The sequence below is a fragment of the Rhinoderma darwinii genome, chromosome 13 (assembly GCF_050947455.1).
Source record: "Rhinoderma darwinii isolate aRhiDar2 chromosome 13, aRhiDar2.hap1, whole genome shotgun sequence".
NCBI lineage: Eukaryota > Metazoa > Chordata > Amphibia > Anura > Rhinodermatidae > Rhinoderma > Rhinoderma darwinii.
This window is the reverse complement of record NC_134699.1, coordinates 6,793,369-6,812,517: the sequence shown is the minus strand read 5'-3', so window position 1 is coordinate 6,812,517 and position 19,149 is coordinate 6,793,369. Positions and strand designations below refer to the sequence as shown.

The 19,149-nt window shown below is 47.8% G+C and overlaps 1 protein-coding gene and 1 long non-coding RNA gene across 2 annotated transcripts; one reads left to right on the top strand and one right to left on the bottom strand.

The window, feature by feature from the left end:
- Positions 1 to 615: 615 nt before the first annotated feature.
- On the bottom strand, positions 616 to 12,685 carry PSMF1 (proteasome inhibitor subunit 1). The gene is made up of 7 exons (XM_075845872.1): positions 12,468 to 12,685; positions 6,011 to 6,157; positions 5,426 to 5,508; positions 3,982 to 4,152; positions 3,849 to 3,902; positions 2,187 to 2,333; positions 616 to 2,105 (listed from the first exon to the last, which is right to left on the bottom strand). The coding sequence occupies exons 1-7, from the start codon at positions 12,600 to 12,602 to the stop codon at positions 2,054 to 2,056; spliced, it is 789 nt and encodes a 262-aa protein (XP_075701987.1). The 5' UTR covers positions 12,603 to 12,685; the 3' UTR covers positions 616 to 2,053.
- LOC142666013 (uncharacterized) lies at positions 12,355 to 18,750 on the top strand. Its single transcript, XR_012851621.1, has 3 exons — positions 12,355 to 12,381; positions 17,464 to 17,518; positions 18,469 to 18,750. It is a non-coding gene; the product is annotated as an uncharacterized LOC142666013 (long non-coding RNA).
- The last annotated feature ends 399 nt before the right edge of the window (positions 18,751 to 19,149 follow it).

The window sequence follows — 19,149 nt, the reverse complement described above, 5'->3', positions numbered from 1 at the left end:
CTTATGCGGAGGCTTTCTAAGGCCCGGACACCTCCCGAGAATATCCGGGAAGCTGTCTAGGGTCTATAGAAGTGAATTGGTCCATAATTGCGTACCGTAATTACGGACAAATTCTACGGTCGTGTGCATGGGGCCCTACTGACCTGAATAGCGCCGTCTCCCTGATTCCGGCAACGTTTCTTTTTTGTTCCCAGACACCCCCATTCCAGAGATATGGATCACTGTTGTGTTGGCTCCCTATATTTGAATTTGCTGTAGTTAGCCAATAGGGTGGAGCTATTATCCCTGCCTCTGATGCGGACCAATCATCACGAGGCACCTTGAGGGTAGTTCACGCCTTGTTGGCTAACTACAGCAAAATTAGAATATAGGGAGCCAATGCCACAATGGGCCATATCTCGGGAACCGGGGGGTCCAGGAATAAAAAAAAAAACTGCGCTGGATTTAGGGAGACCGGGCGATTCAGGTCTGTAAATCGGTTCAATTTATATGACTTGTAAAAATAGTGTAAAATCACCTCCTGAAAAGCCATCTTATTATAACAGCTTAGGGATAAAGGGTCTAATAACAGGGGAACGCCCAGCTGGAAGGGAAGGGGTCAGCAAAATAACAGGCTGCAATCAGAAAACACTTTAATATTCAACGATCAGATCCTGACAACGAGCTAAAACGTAACCACAAGGCGCGAGCGCATATACAACAGCTAAAAGGATTAAAAGTACACGTACACCTTCATCAACAAGTTTTTTTTATCGCTCCAATGCATCTAAAATAAAAGAACGAAGTAACTTTAAAAATCTTATTCATGAAAAATCTTCCACCGTTTCATGTCTACAGCTCTCATGCAGCCCTATGTGTCTCCATGGTTACAGACGACTAACTATTCTGTGCAATCGGGTGTTACTCCCATCTGTCACCCGCTTCTTGCTAATCTACGTTGGTAAGAAGTAGACAGTCTACACACAGGATATGTTTGTAATCTGTAGCCGTGGAGACACATAGGGCTGCATAGGAGCTGCATACACACAAAAAAAAAATCAAGATTATTTGAAAGGTTACTTCATTTTAAAAGGGTATTTGGGGCAATAAAAACTTCTGAAAATGTATACAGGATATACCAATTTTTGCTGAGGGGGTTGGGTGCACTGAACGGGACAGCGAGTAACCGGTAAGACAAGGATCTGGTGGTGGCGAGGACGCCAAAACCGTCACACCAACCTCCATTAATGTAGATTCTACGGATTTACTTCTTACAAAGTTCACAAATCATGATCAGAGGTGCTGACCCCATGTGAAGGAGAAGACCCCCTGCAAGTACACGGTGAAGACCTGACACCCGGGGTGGGATCGCGGAGCGCTCGCCCTCACTGTCATGTAGTGTTTACATTAAATACACCAAGTCCCACTCCACCAGCGCCGTTCTTTAGAGAACTATGCCAAGGATTCTCCGCCATTGTGTCTTGTGACTGGTTTATAATAAAGACAGAGGAGCGGAATGATCCCGCGGTGTGTTGTGTCGTCATTGATACTTATAATCTACGGCTTATAATAGTACAGCAGCGTTATAAGAGAAGCTGCGGATATCGGTCACGACTATGAATGTAAAGGTCACTGGAAAGTTGTGATGATAGTTTTTCCCCCATTGAAGAACACTACAAACACAGCCTCAGCCCGGCCTGAAAGGGTTGATAACAGAAAGCAACAGATTGGGTTAAACTGCGCAGCACATCGAGAGAAGACAGGACTGCAAAATTTACAGCGATGTTTTAAGGTATCATTTTTTTTTTTTTTTTTTACAAGGAATATGCAGAGCTAACACTACAGCCACGTGAATGCCTCGTAACGAACATGTGAGAACTTCAGCGGAGGTCACGCGTGAAGCGGCGATCAAGCAGCCGGGTTCTGTATGACGTTTGCGGTTTATGTAACTTTCCGGTTTTAATGCACTTACAAAGCTGAAAGCAGTGGATCGTCCTTGTAATATATATTGACCCAATTCACCAAGTAACATGGAGGAATGGCGCCGCTCCTACTCAATGGTCACGGCGGTGCGTCACATGAACATGTCATCGTATCCCGGGGGAGGCAGATGATCAGGATCAGGACTGTCAAGAAACAGGGACATCAATCACTTGTGTGTCCGATTTACACCTCAACCCCCCAATGGCAGAACCGATTGTACTCACGTAGGACGGCCGGAACCTATAGGTCCAAAGGGATCAAAACGTGCACCGGGAGGAACCGCTCCAGAAGGAAGGCCACCGAGCGGATCAGGCCTGGGTCTGGTACGGCCAGATTGAAACGGATCCATGATCATGCCCCCAGAGCGCACCCTGCAGAGACAAGAACAGTTTCCTGTGTGAGTTATAGAATAGACGGGCGAGTGGTCAACAGTCTCTGGCATCAACCATCACGATAAGAAAATAATAACATGGCGGCTTTCCTCTAAAAACAGCATCATATTTGTCCGTGGGCGGCGTTTAGTATTGCAATAATTAATAACAATCGTCTTCTCAGATCGTATCTACATATTCATCTTTAAACACTGGTCTGTATATAGATATAATCTACATAAAGCTCTGAGACACTGTGTACATTACGTTACTTATCCTGTACTGATCCTGAGTTACATCCTGTATTATACTCCAGAGCTGCACTCACTATTCTGCTGCTGGAGTCACTGTGTACATACATTACATTACTTATCCTGTTATATCCTGTATTATACTCCAGAGCTGCACTCACTATTCTGCTGGTGGAGTCACTGTGTACATACATTACATTACTTATCCTGTACTGATCCTGAGTTATATCCTGTATTATACTCCAGAGCTGCACTCACTATTCTGCTGGTGGAGTCACTGTGTACATACATTACATTACTTATCCTGTACTGATCCTGAGTTATATCCTGTATTATACTCCAGAGCTGCAGTCACTATTCTGCTGGTGGAGTCACTGTGTACATACATTACTTATCCTGTACTGATCCTGAGTTATATCCTGTATTATACTCCAGAGCTGCACTCACTATTCTGCTGGTGGAGTCACTGTGTACATACATTACATTACTTATCCTGTACTGATCCTGAGTTATATCCTGTATTATACTCCAGATCTGCACTCACTATTCTGCTGGTGGAGTCACTGTGTACATACATTACTTATCCTGTACTGATCCTGAGTTACATCCTGTATTATACTCCAGAGCTGCACTCACCATTCTGCTGGTGGAGTCACTGTGTACATACATTACATTACTTATCCTGTACTGATCCTGAGTTACATCCTGTATTATACTCCAGAGCTGCACTCACTATTCTGCTGGTGGAGTCACTGTGTACATACATTACTTATCCTGTACTGATCCGGAGTTATATCCTGTATTATACTCCAGAGCTGCACTCACTATTCTGCAGGTTGTTATTAGAAACAGTCAGCAAACTTGGGATAGACACTCTCTAACAACTTAGCTGAGCACCTATATTGTAAAGAGCTGCCAGAATGTAAATCACCACACCGAACAAGCAGGGAATGCTGGGAGATGAAAGCTCTGAAGATGGAATAATTGTGTGTGCAGCTCTGGAGTATAATACAGGTAATGTATGTTATGTAATTTACACACAGATTTACCTTTTTACATAGATTTATTCTTTGTGTATCCTGGTGATCAGGGGGACATGGGTATTACAGGTATATATATATGGCCGGCTGATGTCCCTGGGGTCTGGACTGTGACGCAGCATGGATACACGGGTCTACTGATGGATCTGCACTGGATTTCAGAGTGAGGAAGGAATCTGCTCTGTCATTTCATATACAACCACAATGGGCCTGAGGGAACTCACCCCAACGGGTCTAGGTCTGCTGCGCCATAAGGAAAGTGCCCGGGAGGGTCTGTCCTAGAGAGAAGAAATGAGAAAGGTTTGGAGGTGACACTAGAACATGGTAAGAAGACGGGAGGACGAGGGGAGCACCTACCAGGGAGGGTGATGTGATGCAGGAGCCCTGGTGGGAACTCGAAGGGGATCGTCGTGGGCAGGTCTGTCCCGCACTCTCTCAGCCCTCACCGTCTCTTTCTTAGCGCCAAGTAGAGGGGACAGAAGTTTCGCTTCTAACTGGCGCTTCAACTCCGCCGGGTTTTTATAGACGCTGTGAAAGGAAAGTTGAACGCATCAGCCGCAAGACCAGACCTTAGACATACAATAATAGGCGTAGCTAGGAGTTTAGCACAGGGGAAGGGGGTGAACACATCTAAGTGGCCCCCAACGCATGTTTACAGCTGCAGAGGCGGATCAGACGGGGTCAGACTCACGTGAACAGCGTTGTTTTCTTTGAAACCGTTTCTGTAACTTCCATATTAGTGAATGGGTGTTACAGAAACAGCGTAGCGAGCTCGTTCCCATAACTTCTACTCTTTTTACGCAACTTCCATTCAAGGTATAATGCCCCTGTAGTGCCCCCCCCCCCCACAGTATAATGCCCCTGTAGTGCCCCCCACAGTATAATGCCCCTATAGTGTCTCGCCACACAGTATAATGCCCCTTTAGTGCCCCAGCAGTATAATGCCCCTATAGTGCCCCCCACAGTATAATGCCCCTATAGTGCCCCCCCACAGTATAATGCCCCTATAGTGTCTCGCCACACAGTATAATGCCCCTTTAGTGCCCCAGCAGTATAATGCCCCTATAGTGCCCCCCCACAGTATAATGCCCCTATAGTGCCCCCCCACAGTATAATGCCCCCATAACTGCCCCCCACACAGTATAACACCCCTATAGTGTCTCGCCACACAGTATAATGCCCCTATAGTGCCCCCCCACAGTATAATGCCCCTATAGTGCCCGCCACACAGTATAATGCCCCTATAGTGCCCCCCACACAGTATAACACCCCTATAGTGTCTCGCCACACAGTATAATGCCCCTATAGTGCCCCCACAGTATAATGCCCCCCCACAGTATAATACCCATATAGTGCCCGCCACACAGTAGAATGCCCCTATCATACCTCCCACACAGTATAACACCCCTATAGTGCCTCGCCACACAGTATAATGCCCCTATCATACCTCCTACACAGTATAACGCCCTTCGGTCTGTGCTCTGTGTGGTTCAGCACAGACAGGCACGATGACGTCACTGCATCGCACCTGTCTCTGCCGAGCCTCTCATAGTCAGCGTTGCGCAGTGAATGCTGGAGCAGGGAGCGGACGGCTCCCTGCTCCAGCATTGGATTCAATTGTCCTATGTCCTGAAGACGCAGATACTGTTGAAATCGAGACATGCCACCGCTGGGGGACCGTCCCAGCCCACCCCTGGGCCCCACCATCTCAGTGGGCCCGGGGCTACCGCCCACCCTGCCCGCTACACCTCTGAAACAAGTATATGAGCCACAGTCCATATTATATACTAGACACACTGACCTGGGGTACTGCTTCAGGTGGGCATTGTCTATGAAGTCCTCAATGTTCAGAGTGACATCAGAAACCTTCTCAGACTGAAGCTCCTGCAAGGAGGAAACACGGGTCTATTCCAATTCCAATTGAACGAGCCCCTGCCTTATGACTACTCGCAGGGGGCTTCACAACATAAAGAGGGAACATGAACCAAAACGCTATCTAAAGAAAAGCAGCAAATTGGCAAATAGTATTGATTTAAAATCCCACCATTTTGTGTATACAGCTCCTATGCAGACCTATGTGTCTCCATGGTTACAGATTATAAACATACCCAATGTAGTCTGATCCTGCAGTCATCCGATAACCCATTTCTATTGTTATTCCAATTGTCTGAATGTTATCAAGAAGAAGGAGTGGAGTAACACATCACTGCAGGATCAGACTACACGCAGGGTTTGTAGTCTGTTACCATGGAGACACATAGTTCTGCATAGGAACTTTATTTTACATTTTAGTTGCATCAGAGCAATAAATAAATAAAAAATTGTTTGCAAAAGTGCATATATACCCAGTGTATCAAAGGCAGATACAGCATTATCCTAAGCTTACCATGGCATTGATTATCACGGTGCCCTCCACGGTCAATGCTTTAAGTAGGATTTGCGATATCCCATGCCCATAGCGCAGGGTGTATAACTCCTTGTTATTGGCCCATCCGTCTGGAAGTCGCTCTGTACCAGTCTCTTGCGCTCCAGCCTGCGGGTGAGAGAAGCTGCGGAGATTGGTGGGCACACCATGTAACAATCTGTACAGCAACTACAATTGTTCATTGACATCTACAGTAACTTGGGGTGGGGGGGGGTAGGAGCCATTTCTACAACTGGAGTAATGGCACAAGTGGTGTAAAATAAACTGGAGGAGTGGTACTGTGCACAGCAAGTCACATAGTAAGGCCTCATACACACGGCCGTGAACGTAATCAAGGCCAGAGATTGCGGGCACGGTCGCCGAGGGCCGCATTTTCGTGCCATGATCCCCATACAAAGTATGGGAGCACGGCCCGTAAAAAACGAAAAAGTAGGACGTGCTCCATAATTCCCGGCACGGTTCTACGGCACGGACACCTATCCGGAGCGGTACGGAAAGGTGTCCGCGGCCAATAGAACCGGGTGGGTCCGCAATTATAGAGATTTTTTACGGTCGTGTAAGTAAATCGGGCCTAACACACGTAGATATATGCTGATAGAAGGTATTTTACTATCAGGGAGATAAAACAGGCAGGGATGTGGGGGTGATACAGGCAGGGGAGACCGCTATTTATCAGTAGGGATGGGGTGACATGGTTATAATAGGAGAGGTAGGTAGGAGGTGACCGTTACTTATACGTAGGCTGGGTGATAACATTCTTACAGGTAGGGGAGTCACACGTATATTTATAGGCATGCAAGGATGACAGTTACAGATAAGCAGGTAGAGGTGACATTTATAAATAGGCAGAGTGACAATGTAATTATAAAAAGGCAGGGGAGACATTTATAGACATGCAGGGGTGACAGTTACACATAAGCAGGTACAGGTGACAATTAAATATAGGAAGGCAGCGGTGACGCCGTTACAGACGGGCAGAGGCGACGCCGTTACAGACGGGCAGGGGCGACGCCGTTACAGGGGTGACGCAGTTATAGACGCGCAGGGGTGACAGTTATAGACGCGCAGGGGTGACAGTTATAGACACGCAGGGGTGACAGTTATAGACACGCAGGGGTGACACCGTTATAGGGGTGACACCGTTACAGACGTGCAGGGGTGACACAGTTACAGACGTGCAGGGGTGACACAGTTACAGACGTGCAGGGGTGACACAGTTATAGACGTGCAGGGGTGACACCGTTCCAGACGGGCAGGGGTGACAGTTATAGGGATGACACCATTATAGACATGCAGGGGTGACACCGTTATAGACATGCAGGGGTGACAGTTATAGGGATGACACCGTTATAAACGTGCAGGGGTGACACAGTTATAGACGTGCAGGGGTGACAGTTATAGACGTGCAGGGGTGACACCGTTATAGGGGTGACACCGTTACAGACGCGCAGCGGTGGCACAGTTATAGGGGTGACACCGTTATAGACATGCAGGGGTGACAGTTATAGGGGTGACAGTTACAGACATGCAACGGTGACACAGTTAGACGTGCAGGGGTGACAGTTATAGGGGGGACACAGTTATAGGGGTGACACCGTTCTAGACATGCAGGGGTGACCGTTACAGACGGGCAGGGGTGACACCGTTACACAAGCAGGTAGAGGTGACACAGTTATAGGGATGACACCGTTATAGACGTGCAGGGGTGACAGTTATAGGGGTGACACCGTTATAGACGTGCAGGGGTGACAGTTATAGGGGGGACACAGTTATAGGGGGGACACAGTTACAGACGCGCAGGGGTGACGTAGTTGCAGGGGTGACACCGTTATAGACGTGCAGGGGTGAGACAGTTACAGACGTGCAGGGGTGAGACAGTTATAGGGGTGACAGTTATAGACATGAATGGGTGACAGTTACAGACGTGCAGCGGTGACACAGTTACAGACGTGCAGCGGTGACACAGTTACAGACGTGCAGCGGTGACACAGTTACAGACGTGCAGCGGTGACACAGTTACAGACGTGCAGCGGTGACACAGTTACAGACGTGCAGCGGTGACACCGTTACAGACGTGCAGCGGTGACACCGTTACAGACGTGCAGCGGTGACACAGTTACAGACGTGCAGCGGTGACACCGTTACAGACGTGCAGCGGTGACACCGTTACAGACGTGCAGCGGTGACACAGTTACAGACGTGCAGCGGTGACACAGTTACAGACGTGCAGCGGTGACACAGTTACAGACGTGCAGCGGTGACACAGTTACAGACGTGCAGCGGTGACACCGTTACAGACGTGCAGCGGTGACACCGTTACAGACGTGCAGCGGTGACACCGTTACAGACGTGCAGCGGTGACACCGTTACAGACGTGCAGCGGTGACACCGTTACAGACGTGCAGCGGTAACACCGTTACAGACGTGCAGCGGTGACACCGTTCTTGACACCGTTACAGACGGGTAGGGGTGACAGTTATAGGGATGACGCCATTATAGACATGCAGGGGTGACAGTTATAGGGATGACACCGTTATAAACGTGCAGGGGTGACACAGTTATAGACGTGCAGGGGTGACAGTTATAGACGTGCAGGGGTGACACAGTTATAGGGGTGACACCGTTACAGACGCGCAGCGGTGACACCGTTACAGACGCGCAGCGGTGACACCGTTACAGACGCGCAGCGGTGACACCGTTACAGACGCGCAGCGGTGACACAGTTATAGGGGTGACACCGTTATAGACATGCAGGGGTGACCGTTACAGACGGGCAGGGGTGACGCCGTTACACAAGCAGGTAGAGGTGACACAGTTATAGGGATGACACCGTTATAGACATGCAGGGGTGATAGTTATAGGGATGACACCGTTATAGACGTGCAGGGGTGACACAGTTATAGGGGGGACACAGTTATAGGGGTGACGCAGTTACAGACGCGCAGGGGTGACGCAGTTACAGACGCGCAGGGGTGACACAGATATAGACGCGCAGGGGTGACACAGATATAGACGTGCAGGGGTGACACAGTTATAGACGTGCAGGGGTGACACCGTTATAGACGTGCAGGGGTGGCACAGTCACAGACGTGCAGGGGTGACAGTTACAGACGTGCAGGGGTGACACAGTTATAGACGTGCAGGGGTGACACCGTTATAGACGTGCAGGGGTGATACAGTTATAGATGTGCAGGGGTGACACCGTTATAGACGTGCAGGGGTGACACCGTTATAGACGTGCAGGGGTGACACCGTTATAGACGTGCAGGGGTGACACCGTTATAGACGTGCAGGGGTGACACCGTTATAGACGTGCACGTGCAGGGGTGACACAGTTATAGACGTGCAGGGGTGACACAGTTATAGACGTGCAGGGGTGACACAGTTATAGACGTGCAGGGGTGACACAGTTATAGACGTGCAGGGGTGACACAGTTATAGACGTGCAGGGGTGACACAGTTATAGACGTGCAGGGGTGACACCGTTATAGACGTGCAGGGGTGACACAGTTATAGACGTGCAGGGGTGACACCGTTATAGACGTGCAGGGGTGACACCGTTATAGACGTGCAGGGGTGACACCGTTATAGACGTGCAGGGGTGATACAGTTATAGACGTGCAGGGGTGGCACAGTTATAGACGTGCAGGGGTGACACCGTTATAGACGTGCAGGGGTGACACCGTTATAGACGTGCAGGGGTGACACCGTTATAGACGTGCAGGGGTGACACAGATATAGACGTGCAGGGGTGACACAGATATAGACGTGCAGGGGTGACACAGTTATAGACGTGCAGGGGTGACACAGTTATAGACGTGCAGGGGTGACACAGTTATAGACGTGCAGGGGTGACACAGTTATAGACGTGCAGGGGTGACACAGTTATAGACGTGCAGGGGTGACACAGTTATAGACGTGCAGGGGTGGCACAGTTATAGACGTGCAGGGGTGATACAGTTATAGACGTGCAGGGGTGACAGTTATAGACGTGCAGGGGTGACAGTTATAGACGTGCAGGGGTGACACAGTTATAGACGTGCAGGGGTGACACAGTTATAGACGTGCAGGGGTGACACAGTTATAGACGTGCAGGGGTGACACAGTTATAGACGTGCAGGGGTGACACAGTTATAGACGTGCAGGGGTGACACAGTTATAGACGTGCAGGGGTGACACAGTTATAGACGTGCAGGGGTGACACAGTTATAGACGTGCAGGGGTGACACCGTTATAGACGTGCAGGGGTGACACCGTTATAGACGTGCAGGGGTGACACCGTTATAGACGTGCAGCGGTGACACAGTTATAGACGTGCAGGGGTGACACAGTTATAGACGTGCAGGGGTGACACAGTTATAGACGTGCAGGGGTGGCACAGTTATAGACGTGGCAGGGGTGACACAGTTATAGACGTGCAGGGGTGACACAGTTATAGACGTGCAGGGGTGACACAGTTATAGACGTGGCAGGGGTGACACAGTTATAGACGTGCAGGGGTGACACAGTTATAGACGTGCAGGGGTGACACAGTTATAGACGTGCAGGGGTGATACAGTTATAGACGTGCAGGGGTGACACAGTTATAGACGTGCAGGGGTGACACAGTTATAGACGTGCAGGGGTGACACAGTTATAGACGTGCAGGGGTGACACAGTTATAGACGTGCAGGGGTGACACAGTTATAGACGTGCAGGGGTGACACAGTTATAGACGTGCAGGGGTGACACCGTTATAGACGTGCAGGGGTGACACCGTTATAGACGTGCAGCGGTGACACAGTTATAGACGTGCAGGGGTGACACAGTTATAGACGTGCAGGGGTGACACAGTTATAGACGTGCAGGGGTGGCACAGTTATAGACGTGGCAGGGGTGACACAGTTATAGACGTGCAGGGGTGACACAGTTATAGACGTGCAGGGGTGACACAGTTATAGACGTGGCAGGGGTGACACAGTTATAGACGTGCAGGGGTGATACAGTTATAGACGTGCAGGGGTGATACAGTTATAGACGTGCAGGGGTGACACAGTTATAGACGTGCAGGGGTGACACAGTTATAGACGTGCAGGGGTGACACAGTTATAGACGTGCAGGGGTGGCACAGTTATAGACGTGGCAGGGGTGACACAGTTATAGACGTGCAGGGGTGACACAGTTATAGACGTGCAGGGGTGACACAGTTATAGACGTGCAGGGGTGACACAGTTATAGACGTGCAGGGGTGACACAGTTATAGACGTGCAGGGGTGACACAGTTATAGACGTGCAGGGGTGACACAGTTATAGACGTGCAGGGGTGACACAGTTATAGACGTGCAGGGGTGGCACAGTTATAGACGTGGCAGGGGTGATACAGTTATAGACGTGCAGGGGTGATACAGTTATAGACGTGCAGGGGTGATACAGTTATAGACGTGCAGGGGTGATACAGTTATAGACGTGCAGGGGTGACACAGTTATAGACGTGCAGGGGTGACACAGTTATAGACGTGCAGGGGTGACACAGTTATAGACGTGCAGGGGTGACACAGTTATAGACGTGCAGGGGTGACACAGTTATAGACGTGCAGGGGTGACACAGTTATAGACGTGCAGGGGTGACACAGTTATAGACGTGCAGGGGTGACACAGTTATAGACGTGCAGGGGTGACACAGTTATAGACGTGCAGGGGTGGCACAGTTATAGACGTGGCAGGGGTGACACAGTTATAGACGTGCAGGGGTGATACAGTTATAGACGTGCAGGGGTGATACAGTTATAGACGTGCAGGGGGGACACAGTTATAGACGTGCAGGGGTGACACAGTTATAGACGTGCAGGGGTGACACAGTTATAGACGTGCAGGGGTGACACAGTTATAGACGTGCAGGGGTGACACAGTTATAGACGTGCAGGGGTGACACAGTTATAGACGTGCAGGGGTGACACAGTTATAGACGTGCAGGGGTGACACAGTTATAGACGTGCAGGGGTGATACAGTTATAGACGTGCAGGGGTGACACAGTTATAGACGTGCAGGGGGGACACCGTTATAGACGTGCAGGGGTGGCACAGTTATAGACGTGCAGGGGTGGCACAGTTATAGACGTGCAGGGGTGATACAGTTATAGACGTGCAGGGGTGATACAGTTATAGACGTGCAGGGGGGACACCGTTATAGACGTGCAGGGGTGGCACAGTTATAGACGTGCAGGGGTGATACAGTTATAGACGTGCAGGGGTGATACAGTTATAGACGTGCAGGGGTGACACAGTTATAGACGTGCAGGGGGTGACACCGTCACACATAAGCAGGTAGAGGTGACCGCTGTAAGCAGGCCGGGGTGAGACAGCGATTACATTCAGGCTGGACATACAACATTGTATTCCGTGTACACGGGGGAAGGGGGGGGGGGGTCTGCAGCATCACCTGCTCGCTTATGCCGAGGCAGCGGAGCCCGTGGCTGATCAGCTCCCAGTGAATGAAGCAGACGAGCGGGTCCTGAGGCCTAGTGATGTCGGGAGAAACCAGTGTAAGCAGCAGCTCTAAGCCGGGAGACGCCATGTTTGTGGATATCAGCAGACAACAGTTCCGGGATCACCGGCGACAGAGCCGAGGAAATGGTTCCGTCTGCATTCCTTGGCTTGACCGCTAGATGTCACTAAAAACATCCTGGAGCACGGCGCTGCTGTTCTGTGTACAAGCCGCCACTAGATGCCGCTATAGAGCCGAGCAATACTGCGTACAGCACAATGCAGTGTTGTGGATCAATGGCCGATACCAGAGGTGGGGGCGGGGAATAGGGGATATTTATAGTGGTCTTAGGCTATTAGTTGCACGTTTTATTAGATACAATCCACTAAAACACTGGCACTGCAGACGTAAAATATTGTATACAAGATAACTACTAAACATTTACATACAAAATAAGAATGTAATTATGAGGCATAGCAGAGCTTGATGTGTTTACAAAGCGTCTTTTCAGAGTGTGAACTGACGTATACAGTTCAGGGTGCATCTCTCAAATCCACCTTTAAAAATCTTAATAGACTGCACAAAGATTATACTAGAAGTTGGTGGGAGATCCAGAGTCTGGAAAACTATTTAAAGAATAAGATAGTTCCCAGAGGTCTCAGGGTCCCCATTGTCCCAGCATTAAGATTAAAAACCGCTAATATTAAAGAAAGGTGGGAACAGGAGATTACAGGGAGCTCACTTAGGCTGATGCAGATCTTGGTAGAGGAAGAAAAAGTCCAGTTTGACTTTATTAGTGTTGAGCTTAAAAAAGAGATTGAGGCAGCCAAGTCCTTGGTAGATACCCCAGGTTTTGAAAAAAAGGACAAAATCCTCCAACAAACTTTGGAAAGGTTTACTAATCATCTTAAGGAACGAAAACACTTCCAATTCCAGAGAGACCTACAGGAATTTAGGGAGAAAAAAGCGTATGATTTTGTCACTACACAACAACAGCAATATCAACAGACCAATAGGGGGCCGAGGGAATCTGACCCTTCCACATCAGAGAGTGAAACTACAGACTCTGAAAGAGTGGGCCCATTCTTTGGCGGTAGTGGTGGGAAACACAAATTTAGGGGAGGAGCAAGAAGTAGAAACAGAGGCCGTGGGAGAGCCTCTTCTAATAGTGGCAATAATTTTTTAGCCAACAATCCTCCCATTTCCCGCTATATGCTGAGGGGTCAAAAGGATTAGTGAAGGGGAATAACATGGATAGGCTTCAAATCATTAACCTTTCTGAATATAATTTGAGTGCATCAGAGATTACACTATTAGAAAAGGGACTTTCCTTTGTCCCTACAGTTAAATTTGACTCATTTTCGTGGATAAAAGATCTCAATTTATTTGCTCGCAAACTTAAATGGATAAAATTTTTTAAACACCATAATAGAAAAAAATGCATGGAATTAGGCCTAGAGGAGTCTGATATGGAAGGTCTTTCGGCCCTTGAGGGGCTATTAGAGGAATCTGGACGCACTCCAGGTATAGGTCCCTTCACCAACCTTAAAATGAAGAGTAGGAAATTGCCACCTATAGGAGACTTTACCAATGTGGATTTATTTGTGGATATGGTGGGAGATGAGATCAAAAGTCTCAGTCAGGATAGCAGGGGAATGGATAATAATTTGTCTTGGTCTGAACGATTAGCTCTGACCACTTTAGAGAAAAAAGAGAATATTGTTCTCAAATCATCCGATAAAGGTGGGAACATTGTGGTCATGAGCAGGGATGGCTATAAGAAGATGTGTGAGGACATTTTATTTAACCATGACTGCTATACCATTTTAAAGGATAACCCCACGGCATTATTCAAGAAAGAGTTGCTGAGCATTTTGAGTGATGCAAAGAGCAGATCTTTGATTAGTGCAGGGGAATTTGGGTTTTTATACCCACAATTTCCTGTTATGGCGTGTTTCTATAGCCTGCCCAAAATCCACAAAGGTTATCCTCCTTTACGTGGCAGACCTATTGTTTCAGGCATAAATAATTTAACTCAAAATGTGAGCACGTATGTTGACCAAGTGTTGCGTCCCTTTGTTTTGAGTCTCACATCATATGTGCGTGACACAATGGATGTCCTGAAACAGATTGATGGCATTTCCCTGGAGAAAGATACAATTTTGGCGAGTCTGGATGTCGAGGCGTTGTATTCATCCATACCGCACAAATGTGGCTATAAAGCGGTCGAGTACTATTTGGGATCTAGAGGTACCCAGTTTGTAGCTCATAACCAGTTTGTCATGCAGTTATTACAGTTTGTTCTTGAAAGAAATATATTTATTTTTGAAGACAAAATTTTCCATCAGAAATGTGGTACTGCAATGGGGAGTCCTGCTGCTCCCACCTATGCAAATTTATTTCTTGGCTGGTGGGAGGAGACAATTGTCTTTGGGGACAAATTTGTCAATTGGACTTCATCTGTTGGATTATGGATTAGATATATTGATGACGTGTTGATCCTCTGGAACTCTACAGCGGATGAGTTCCATAATTTTGTAGCAGCCCTCAACAAGAATGATGTAGGACTTAAATTCACATGTGAGATCAGTGAGAAAGAATTGTCTTTTTTAGATTTGAAAATCACAAAAACATCAGATGGCACTATCCACACCAAGGTACATAGGAAAGAAACAGCAACAAATAGTTTCCTGCAATGGAATAGCTGTCATCCCCATTCCCTCAAAAGTGGCATACCAAAAGGCCAATTTATGAGAGTACGTAGGAATTGTAGTTCTATGGGTGATTTTGAGTTCCAGGCCAAGGAGCTCAAAACAAGATTGAAGGACAGAGGTTTCCCCGAGAGGGTTATCAGGAAGGCCTATGAGGGAGCAAGGGATGCAGATAGGCAATGTCTTCTGGTCCCTAAAAAACGGAAAGAAGAACAGGTCACAAGACTCATAGGTACCTATGATTCCAAACAAAATGATATTATGCAGATACTGAATAGGTATTGGCGTATTCTCAGTTCTGATACAGATCTGGTAGATCAAATCACACAGAGGCCGTCTGTCACCTATCGGAGAGGGAAAAATATAAGGGACAGAGTCATGCACAGCTGTTTTGACCCCATTTCACCTAGGGGCACGTGGCTGGACAGACAAATACCAGGCACCTTTAGGTGTGGTAGTTGTAAAGCCTGTGATTTCATTTTTAAAGGTAATAGCTTCACTAGCGTCACCACACAGAAACAATACACTATTCGGGATTATGTCAATTGCAAGACTGCGGGAGTGGTCTACCTAATCACATGTCCATGCCCCCTTAACTATGTGGGAAAAACAGCACGACAATTTCGTCGCCGTATTAGGGAGCATGTTGGAGATATTGTCCATGATAGGGACACCCCAATATCTAAGCATGTGCATGCCAAACACCAAGGCCAGGCAGCATGTTTAAAGTTTCAAGCTATTGAACTTGTTAGACCCCCCAAAAGAGGAGGTGATTGGGATAACCTGATTTTACGCAAAGAAGCACAATGGATCCACAGACTGGAATGCATACATCCAGCAGGTTTAAATGAGCAGACTAATTATACATGTTTTATTTAACACTCCGTATGGACGACCTATCTCCCTTGGGTTGCCCAGGGGGTGGGTGAGTTCATTTTTGCCTAACACATGTAGGTTTGAGATGGCCCTATTGGTCTGCCGTTTTTTAACGGCGATCGTCTCTCGGTCCCCCATGTCATGAGGGATCGTATTTCCTTCCACCCTACATGTGATTAATTACATTTTTAGTTGCTTTGTGAGGTAGCCTACTTGCGGTGTTTAACTGTCCCGCGAGATTTACTTACAATCCATTATCGTGTAGCGCTTACCTTCTCCTATTTTGGCAGTCTGGGCGAATTGTCCCTGACTTCTACTGCGCCTGCGCGTGCGGTTTGATGCGGCCGATGATGACCCCTGGTTGTCAGCTGACGGCGTGGGGTCACATGGGCAGGTGTCACTAATCGTGAGGGTGTGGGGATTGGTCAGTTCATGTTTGCCGCTAGAATACGAGGGGTGGAGTTTAGCGTTTATAGTAACGTAGCGCCTGCAATGAAGTATGCCGTTGACATCAATACGTGCATCTTTGCCGTGACGCACAGCAGAATATCTGCTGTTAAAGGATTCTATCGCTGGTGTGAAGGCCAGAGTTACCATTATACGGACCCCTGAGGATGAGTACCTGAAACGCGTAGGGTCGTTGTACTGTTTATGGAATGTTTGCATTGGGGATAGTCATATCGTGTTACACCCAGCACTAGGAGACCCGATCTATTCGGACGCCTGTGCTTTATTTTGGGATTGTACTACTGATGTGCCCTGGATATATGCTGTTTCCAGACATAATATTGTTATAAACACCGAGTTAGATGTATCACAATGACTCAGTGTTTTTTGTTTAATACGTTTTTTAACAATCACGGTGGGGCTTATGTCACAGTGGTGTGTTACCCCTGTTTTTAACTAGTTACTAATTAAAAGGTATTTTTTACTTTATTGTTACTTCAGTGAACTACATAGGACTACAGCCCACTAGGTATCTGCACTCAGCACAAGAAGCAAATTACAAATCAAACTACATTTGTTCTGCCCCTAGACATAGTTACAGAACAAAATTATAGCTTCCTGCAGCCACCACTAGAGGGAGCTGAGTAGCTCACTGCATACTATTATACATTGAACTCAATAATAGCATAGCATGCAGCGAGCTCCCCCTAGTGGTGGCTATAGTCTATACGGGGGACTTGGAGCTCTGTATCAGAAAAATGGAGCTCCAAAGATGTATTAGGAAATAAATCTGAGCAGAATGTTGGACCTAAAAAATGACATGGTGATAAAACACGGACTTTTGTTTTTGCATAAATCTGGACATGCCCTTTAATTCTGCACTATATTTGAGTACTGGAATCTTCTTCTTTGTTTAGGTATCGCAGGCGGTCGTCCTCCCGGGATTCTTCCTTCATGCTTCACAGGGCGCTGGTACTGAATACAAGAACCTGGGAGACAGTCGTAAGAGGCTGGGGTCATGTGGCCACCATTACTTTCACAACGCGCCTAAATCTGTCCGCGTGCGTTGCGTTACGCATCAGTGTGCTTTGCGTGTGACGTGTTTTTCACGCACCTGCAAGCTCTTTTTTTTTCAATGATGCGTGAAACACGGACAGCGCACAAATGTGCGTCCGTGTGCTGGCCATGGTTTTCACGCACCAATATAGGACATGCAGTGAGTTTCACACAATGGTCGCTTGCTGCGTAAAAACTCCCGCATGTGTGAACGGCCCCATTGAAATCAATGGGTCCGTGCGTTGATTCAGCGCACGGCACACGGACGAGTATCACGCTCGTCTGAATGAGCCCCTAGGGAATCTGTCAACAGCTTTGAACCCTCAGAGAAAAATCGACGTTTAAATGCCCCCGGCGCCATAGTTGCAAGTGCCACTCTCTGCCTCTGAGTGACGGTTATAGTATCCAATCAGGAGACCCCTAGAGCCGTCACTCAGAGCAGAGGGGAGGGGCTGGCAGCATTTAGTTAGGAGAGCCCGCAGCATTGAAGGGGCCGCCCCCATGGCACGTACGCTCGAGGCTCCGGGGGTGTTAAATGTCGATTTCACAACAGGTATTGCTGCATTGATTTTATGTAATCAAAATTTTTGGGTGGGGTGATAGTGCTGTTATATGTCTTCTATATTGCAAGTACAGCCAGCAGGGGGCAGCATCACCAGCTAGTGCTGCTTCCTCCTGCTGGGACAGGCTTCACCGCAGGACAAGGAGGTGCATGCTGGGGGCTAACACTATATATGGGGGGGCACGGTAACTATCAATGTCTTGATGTCACTACTTTATATACTAGAAACCCGTCCTGTCCATCGCGCATTATGTAATAAAACCATTTTTTTTACTATAATTTATGAATTTTGTGAATTTTTCAGATCGCCTTTGGCTGGTTTTCGAAATTTAGACCTGGCAACTCTGGTCACGTTTCCAGCTGCAGCATCACCAAGTCTGCTCAGCCGTGCGGAGCTGAGATAGGAGTCCTGTCTGGGGCTCTGATTGGACGAGAGGGCTCAGGGACAGCCATTAACATGCAGCGCACCAGAATGTAGCCCCTAACCAAGCATTTAGAAGACTTCACAATATAGAATAAAGCATAGATTGGGTGACAGGTGCCCTTTAAATATGTCAGTAGGGGGCGGAGTTACAAGTGTTTATGAATCCACACACATGCTCCACTCAATGGACAAACCTGCCACAAAGTGAAACCCATTTGAAGTCTCCAACTTTATTGTTTGTTAAATCCAAAATGTATCACAAAGTTTGTAAAGTTGGATACATTGTAGCAACCCGAGCGGATGTATTTATCAGTAGGTGCGGCAGGTCAGATGAGCCGGTGCCCAGGATGGCGCGTCCTCTTTCTGCTCCCCGGTCGTGGTTCCTAATTTTATAGCGATGACCCCGTTATCTGCTGCTCCGTTTCCTCAATTAATCACAACATTTCCTTCCTCCCCCACATGCAATGTCCCCTCCAGGTCACATGACTCCTGACAGCGATTTCCTTTGATTATAATTCTATATTTAATCCTTTTCTGTCCTCCTATCAGTTCATTCAACAA